The 8,395-nt window shown below is 34.7% G+C and overlaps 1 protein-coding gene across 1 annotated transcript; it reads right to left on the reverse strand.

Moving 5' to 3' along the window:
- Nucleotides 1-1,275: 1,275 nt before the first annotated feature.
- On the reverse strand, nucleotides 1,276-8,364 carry LOC128209725 (folliculin-like). Its single transcript, XM_052913903.1, has 9 exons — nucleotides 8,213-8,364; nucleotides 7,042-7,294; nucleotides 6,775-6,912; nucleotides 5,905-6,391; nucleotides 4,230-4,396; nucleotides 3,810-3,923; nucleotides 3,259-3,496; nucleotides 2,461-2,569; nucleotides 1,276-2,273 (listed from the first exon to the last, which is right to left on the reverse strand). The coding sequence occupies exons 2-9, from the start codon at nucleotides 7,273-7,275 to the stop codon at nucleotides 2,084-2,086; spliced, it is 1,677 nt and encodes a 558-aa protein (XP_052769863.1). The 5' UTR covers nucleotides 7,276-7,294; nucleotides 8,213-8,364; the 3' UTR covers nucleotides 1,276-2,083.
- Between the last annotated feature and the right edge of the window lie 31 nt (nucleotides 8,365-8,395).

Consider the following 8,395-nt stretch of genomic DNA (forward strand, 5'->3'; position numbering starts at 1 on the left):
CATGTATACAGGTATTCATCCACTGTTGTCTGTAGCATTCTACATGTAGTAAGAACATTGCATTGACTTGAAGTCAAAGGGGGCATAACTTGAGAGTCAATTATTGAAGCTGAAGTTACGGGCATTGCTTCACATGTTCTTATTTCTCCTGACAACATGGTTACTCAGTTTGGTTTGTTTAGCTTGAAGGTTTTTTTACGACCGTTCATAGAATTGGACGTATTGTAGATTTACGGGCAGGTGAACATCGTCCAGTATGTTGTCTCGTTAATAAGTAGCATTTGTCCAATCATCACCAAATTTGGTCAGAACATGAATGGGCATAATATCTGAAGTTTTTGAACCAGCCATATTGTTTGAGTCACTCAAGAGTTATCCCCTTTAATTATAGATATTACCTAAAATTATTATTTTCTGATCAATAACTTAAGTTATCCAATCATCATCAAAATTGGTCAGAATATGTATTTGAATAATACCTTGGGCTAGTTCGTTAACCAGTCATCACTCGAGTCACTTGAGAGTTATCACACTTTAATTATAGAAATTACCTAAAAAAGCGGTCATGTCTGATCTATAAATTTAGAATCCTTTGTCGCATCAATACCAAATTTGGTCAGAATGTGTATGTGCAGAATATTTCAATCAGGTTTGATAACCATCCATGTTGCCTACGTAACTTCAAAGTAATGACCCTTTAATAAGCAAAAACAGTATTTAGTGTATGCTCCCTCAATTTTGCTTATCGTTCAACCCCTCATCACACGCATTTAACGCTTGAGTTTGCAAACCGGGTGACAGAACTAAGGCAGTCAAAATTACCTACTTGGAATGGCAGACACATAGGGATAAAATTTTATGGTGGTCTTCGCGTAAATGTCACTCATTTCGGATAAATATATTTCAATGACTCTTAAACTTAGTATGCACATTGGTCATGGGCAGTCGATGACCTCAGTTGAGTTCAAGGTCATGGTAACTGTATCTATGAAATCTTATTCTTTTGTTTCCAATTAACTACTTTCTAACAAATTGATGTAGAGTCTTCAAACTTGATATGCATATTAGCCAGGGTCAGTTGAAGACCCCTATTGGTTTTTAGGTCAAGGTCATGGTCACCTTTGTTAGAAAAATTATGTGCCCTCTAGACATCTAATTAGCAGAATTATAGTTTTTTCAAGACACCAGTTAAGAATTGTGGAATATATCTGCCTGTAATTCTGCAAAGTTGCAAATCACATCATACATAAAGATTTAAGTCAAGAACTTATCAGATGTTTGTGTACTCTCTCTATTAGCTTTATTGTCTAACAATCCATTGAAGCAATTGATTAACAAAGCATTCTGTTTGAGATTGTACAGTCATCATGTTCATGTCCAAGTTGGAAGCAAAATTAATACAGTATATTACAATTCAAACTAGAGCTGTCACAGGATGAATACCTCCACACATCGTACATAGGAATGGAAAACTATTTCATTAAAAAGGGGTCATAACTGAGGAAAACAATTATGGATTGTAATCAAAATCAACTTGACCTGTACTTTATAGTGTTAAACAGATGTTCCAAATATAATTTAAATTCATTGCACCAATCATAATTTATTATCCGGACACTTCTTCGTGTGCAAAATCCAAGTTGAGGCCCTTCTTGCCCCAAAACTTAGTTTTATAACAATGATGCCTTTTCAAGTTGACTAAATTTTAGAGGCTATTCAGATGTTTTTCTTGTAATGGTCATAGAGACCCTTGTTTAGATCATTGAAGTAATAAGAATGAGTGATGAGGTCTTCCATCTTGACTGAATTACAAGATATATTAATGAACCTTTCCTCAACCAATGAGACATTTTAAGCTTGGATGAACGTTGACATGTTAATGAAGCCTTTCCTCAACCACGATGAGGACCCTGGATGTTCATGTGTTAATGAAGCATTTCAGCAACCACAATGGGACCCCTTCAGCTAGACTGTTCAGGTGTTGAACGAAGCATTTCATCAACCACACAATGAGGCCCATCCAGCTTGACTGAATTTTCTAAGGTGTTAATATAGCTCTTAATACAACCGCAATGAGGCCCCTTCAGGTTGACTGTGAGTGTTTAGACGCTGCTAGAATGTGTTTCTTGTACTGGTCACTGAGGCCTTTCATCCAGAATGAGAGAAGAGGTTTATCCACATCAATGGCCCCAACGACCTTGAACAAGTTGTTGGTATCTTCCTCGCTACGACCTCCGCCAGCTTTTGTGAACTTGAACAGCACCTTCACTTTGCTGAAATAGAAGAGACAAATGAGTACAATTCAAATGTGCAGCGCCCTTCTATAACTCTTTAATTAAAACCCAAGTTTAGGCACAACAAGACAGATTCTCTTTCTTCATCAATGAGTCTAAGTCAAACTTAACTACCAGCAAATATGTTCAACTTAACAATTTTAAACTAAAGATAAAGTTGACTCACTTCATCCACTCTTCCTTATAGCAAACAAGTGAGTGTTCGAGCACATCCAGACAGAGATTCTCATTCTTTATGGCACGTTCCATCCTGTCCAGCACTGTTGGCACTGAGTCTAAAAAGTTGGGTAGAGATGACATAACCAGATAAAAGATAGTCCTAATTCAAATTTTGCAAGTTATGAATAATCACAAAATAACTACAATGCTTTTGAGCCCACTTTTCTTAACAATTAGCTAACCTCAATTAAAAAGGAAACAGTATTGAGACAAGAGGTTTTGATATTTTATTGCAATTTTTATTGCAATGATTTTGCCTATTTTTTGTTAACTAGACATCAAATGATGCAAAATGGTCACATGATGAGCCCCTTGAAAGAGCCTTTGACGGAGACAGGTGAACCTCCATGGCAAGTATACTGAGAATCCTATAATGCCTGGTCAAGATACAGCCTGGACAAATATTTTTTCAACCTTTGACCTCTAAGTGTGACCTTCACCTTTGAGGTACAGAGCTTAATCTTGTTCGTGACATGCAACCATATTATGGTGAACTTTCAGGGCAAGTCTTTTTTAAAATGCCAATGATACATGGTCAAGGTATAGCCTGGACAAGGACCCTTTCAACCTTTGACCACTAGGCATGACCTTGACATACATGGTCAAGATACAGCCTGGACGAGGATCAGTGCAGACATACTGACAAACCACACGTGCACATGAATGGAACCGCCATTTTGACAAATATGTCTTGCTCACCATACAAGGCTCATCAATAATGTACCAGTAAGTACCAAAAACTTACCTGGTAACAGTTCTGCTGAAGTACTGAACTTGAAAACATATCCAGCCAATAGATCTGGATCTGTTTTGGTCTTTTCACCATTTGGTTCAAAAACATCAATCAACAAGAAAGGTTCATTCTTGCTGACATGAGGAGGGAGCTGGATTTTAGGCGGCAGCCCAAGAAAATTACATTTGTAGGATTCAACATATACGTCACTGTATGGTATAGCTCTGTAACAACCTTTCGGGAGCAGACACTGAAAAAAAATCAATTTATAATCTATACTGTTTTTTTGCAAACAACCATCGTAACCATGTTCAGTTAAGGTTAAACCAAGTATTAATATAAACTTAAAATCCTTAATCTCAAAATGCATGTCTGATTTAGTAACCTAGTTGAACTGACACTATTTCAGATTATGACCGACCTTAATAATTACTTTTTTAAGACTATATTGAATCCAAATACCTGTGCATTTATTTGTCTACAGCAACAATACGATTTGTTTATCCCAAATTTTTATCCTAAGAAACTATACATATTGATGCCACTGTTATTGTTTAACTCACAGTAAGAGCATCAAGGAATGACCTCATCAGTGTCCGTCCATTGCCCCTGACAATGACCTGGTTGCCAATGACAACATGATGTGCCAGGATATCGAACCTCTTGGGACCTAACAACTAATAATAAAAAAAAACAACTTTACTTTTGTCATTCATTTCAAACACCTCTTTATACATTGAATGTATTTCAGATAATGTCTGAATGATGTATTCATTTTAATTTACTACTTAAGCAAAGTAAACTTTAATTTACACCAAATCTCAAGATTCAAAGGGCAAAGAATAAGGTTGAATAACCCCTTCTCCCCCAAATAATATTAAAATAATTATTAACAGAAGACTGGTTCAGAATCAATCAAAGACTCTCTCCATCCTTTTTCTCATAACATTTTAAATTATTTGATATATATCTGTCCCAATTACCTTAAGCAGATGCCTTATGTCTGTGATTTCTGGACTCCCATCATCTTTGAGTGCCTCTTTAATGGCTGACTGGTTCACAGATGGGTCAGAGACAGCATCAACACCTTCTTCCACATCTTCCCCACCCACTTTCTTACTATACAGCATCACAAAACCCTCCTCCACAACTAAAAAAGTATATTTTTAACTTTAAAAAAAAATATTTTTAGTTTATAAATATTAACATTTACTACTGCTTTATTTTGGAGTTGAATGTCAATTTCAACATTTGATAGAAACTGAATTAACAGTATTGAATAATATTAGGGATGGAAGCGAATATCCGAGTATCCGGATATCCGGATATCACGCAAGTATTCGGATACCAAAATGGGTATTCGAATATTCGTTAAGAATTAAAATTTCAATGAAATAGCTTAACAGAGACATAGCAATTGTTATAAAACTTTTCAGATGAAATATTTCAGGTGATCAACAGTGTCTGTCGCGAAGAGGGTATATGTCACAAATCGTCTGCTAATTGCACCCTGTGAAATTCTATGACCTTGTTTACAATGACAAGTGTTGTTTTATGATCTCAGATGCGCTTAATTGACACTAATTGGCACTAGTTGATATTAAACGGATTGATCATTAATCCGTAGGAATTGATCGTCCAATCACAAGTTAAGGGTCGTGCAATCAAAGCTATTAATGACCAATCGTATTTTTGATGAGTATACATAAAGAAATTATTGCTATCTGAACAATAAATACAAAAATAAATTTGTTTATCTTTTCACTTTTCAATCAAATTTCCATCATTTTGCATCTTGTAATTGTGTTTTGAATTATTAATCGTTATTCCTGTATCATCGCCTCAACAGTAACATGGTGGACGCTATCTTGTTTCTGAACAAGAACATGCGTTCGATTAAGTGCGACATCGAATGAAAACTGTTGTGAAGTATTCGAACATTTCGGACTTGAAAGTAGTGTGTGTACAGTGTTTAATTAAATTATCAAATATATAAATGATTTATTTCCTATTTAGTATTTATTCACGTTTTATGTTGTGTAGTGTATTTTATTTTTCATACGATATGTTAACCTGTTTAGTTTATTGATTAATAAAAAAGTACACGCAGGTAAATAAAGAAAAATCAGATCGTCTTTTTGTCTTTTTATCTTTTCCGCAATTATATCCTTCATTACAAAATACCGCAGAAATTGTAGGTATTGCATTAAATCAAACAATGTAATGAAATAAAATTACAATCGACTTTCAAATAATCAAAGCGTCATTTAACATGAAACCTGCTGATAAATAACAAACTCGAAAGCACGTGGCAGTAACCAAGTGGACAACTATGTCAAATAACAGAAGGTGGGTGACATACAATAGGAAATTTACTTATTATGAAAACAATTTGATACGAGTACCCGGATAGTATTCGAATACTTGATACGAATATCCGGATACCGATTTGGTATCCGGTTTCCATCCCTAAATAATATCTATAAAGGCATAATTGATACTATCTACTAGTAGCATATTATAATCGTAATTAATGCCAATATACTTTTCTAGTTATTTTTTGGTAGTTGACATGTATATTTTGAAAAACAAGGATATTACTGTCACTGATTCTACCAGGTATATAATAATTGAAATGCAATTTTAGGATTTGGTTACCTTCCTGTTTTTCCATATCAATAATTGTGTCTTCCGTTGGTGGTCCCTCCAAAAGAGTCTCTGACAATCGGTTACCACACGCTTTCAACATCCAAACAAATGCCATATGCAGACGCTTGAACACCTGCTTATCATCTGTCAACTCCACCAACGATCTCGCTGGCTTATTCCCTCCCCGTTGATGAAGATAATTCATCGGATTAACACGAGAGTGGGTTCTATCTTGTCTCTGCGGAAATTTCACTTTTTCCTCTTCAAAGACTTTATTTGCTTTGGATTTAAGAAGTTTATTTGCAACAATTTCCATATTAGGTACAAGAAATGGCCAAGAGTTGAGCAGGTATATTTTGTCCATCATCACAACAATGATGCTATATAGACGCTGCATGCCACGTGCCTGGTTGTCTTTGATGTAGAATGTGTAGCTTATTGTGTTACCCTGCTGATCATCACCAAAAAATATTGGTCCTTCTCTGTCAGGGCAAACCTGTAGAAAAATAGATAAATATTGTTCTTTTGTAAGAAATGTCCAGAAAAATAATTATTAAAACTTAACATAAAATCTTTCCTCAGGATCAGCATTAGGCGAAAGTGTGGAAAACATTAATTTTATTTACATTTCATTATAATCCAAGTAATTTTTTGGTTCCTTTCTTAAGCAGTATACAAAATTGAATAAACATAAAATTAAGCTTTTATTGACCCTACATGTACAAAAATATTATTCTTTGTCATATCAGTTTCTGAGTTACATCCAAAACGAATGTTTTTTGCTCAAAAACACCAACTACATCAGCTGTTATCATGCTGACACTAAAGCATTGAATAAACATTGACTTCTCCCTGTAACATTTTAAGATATAAGACTACCTCACAACTGAGACTGCGAATGCAAGCCTGTCGGATCATGGCAAACACATCCCTGTGTTGAGGGCGCTGGGAGCTCATATAGCTAACATTAGCCTCCTCATCATGACTCACAAATCCAAGGTGCACTGATGTACAACCCTGAAAACAATGATTATATTTATACTAATTTATTTGAGCTCAATCATAAGGCAGCTTAAAGTTTATCTAAGTCACACTTGAGTTGCTTATATTTACAATTAATTACTTGAATTAAAAAATATTTTATACCTCACACAGATCATTCTTATAGTTTGGCAAAGAGTTGGCACTGCTGACTCCTGTTGGAGTCAGGGGAGTTTGGGGATCAGAAAATATGGATGGGGATGTAACCCTTCTCTGGACTCCATCACCGTCAACATCATTTTCTCCTGGTTTTTCCTCTGGGTGGAGAGGTTGCGTGCAGAACAACACCTTAGGGCCATGAAGCTCGCAGAAATGGCACAAAGATATAATGGCATTCATGATGACTCGTTAAAAGGTTCTGAAAAAGATTCAAAATTTGTACATATGACATTGAAACACCCGTTTCAGGCATTTATAATTTTAGAATTCAGAATTTGAGACTAAAGAGGGTGGTATGCAGTATGCAGAAACTCAAAATTTTGACATTATTCTGTAAAGTGATGCAGACTCTTAAAATAGTATAACATTACTTTTAAAAACTGAAATGAATATGGTATGCAATTATGCAGAGAGCCAAAATTTGGTATCATTATGTATGTCTCTCAAAATTGTTCAATATCATTCATGAGTAATTTATTTCTGAAATAAGCACACACCCACAAGCTCTGAAGTTGTAAAATGCTTTCCAGGCTTTTTCATATTCTGGGCTTTCTGATTATATTTTTGGCAAGCACTTGATAATAATATGAATTCTGGCTTGCTCATCCAAAAGTCTTATTTTGATAAGTGCAAATGTATCTTTTTTCACAATAATTAAAATAGCAATGGGAAATAACATTTCTACATTGTCTATATTCATAAAAGCATGACATATTCATATATTTCGAGTTCATACATGTACAACATTTGGTGCTATTTTGAAACAAGAATTTAAACAAGTAAATTAACTGATTGATATATAAGGAATAATGATGATAATCAGTTAATCCGAATAAATATACTGATATTTAATTCAGCCAAACTAAGACTTTCTTTGACATGATTTTAATGAGTATCAAATAAATGAAATTCAATTAATTTGTTACAGACTGACAGTTTTTTTGATGCAAGAACAAACGTTGTATACTGTGGTCTTGTTGTTTGTATACTGGAGTAACAATCCAAAGACTAGACCTGATCCTGATTCCTGGCTGTGTCGAAAACATTTCACTGTAACTTTTCTAATTACATTCCACACAGTAAACATTTTTAATGCAATATTTTATTTATTTTTTACCTGTTACGCGAAATGACAACATTCGAGGACGTGTTTCCCAAATCTTCACTACATATCATTTTAGTTTACGATTTTAAAATTTCTTCAACTGTGTTTGCAAGGCATATAACAGTAAAATAGACATGCACTGTCAAAATGCGTCATCCACCATGTTTTTGTCATGTGATTACTAATAAATGTGGA

Source organism: Mya arenaria, chromosome 2 (assembly GCF_026914265.1).
Source record: "Mya arenaria isolate MELC-2E11 chromosome 2, ASM2691426v1".
NCBI classification, from domain to species: domain Eukaryota; kingdom Metazoa; phylum Mollusca; class Bivalvia; order Myida; family Myidae; genus Mya; species Mya arenaria.

Excerpts from the sequence above, each read along its gene's own strand:
- LOC128209725 (XM_052913903.1), bottom strand. The coding sequence starts at position 7,275 with ATGAATGCCATTATATCTTTGTGCCATTTCTGCGAGCTTCATGGCCCT. Across the intron at positions 6,913-7,041 it reads ATAAGAATGATCTGTGTGAG|GGTTGTACATCAGTGCACCT; the intron begins GTATAAAATATT and ends CATTGTTTTCAG. Across the intron at positions 4,397-5,904 it reads TGATATGGAAAAACAGGAAG|TTGTGGAGGAGGGTTTTGTG; the intron begins GTAACCAAATCC and ends ATACTTTTTTAG.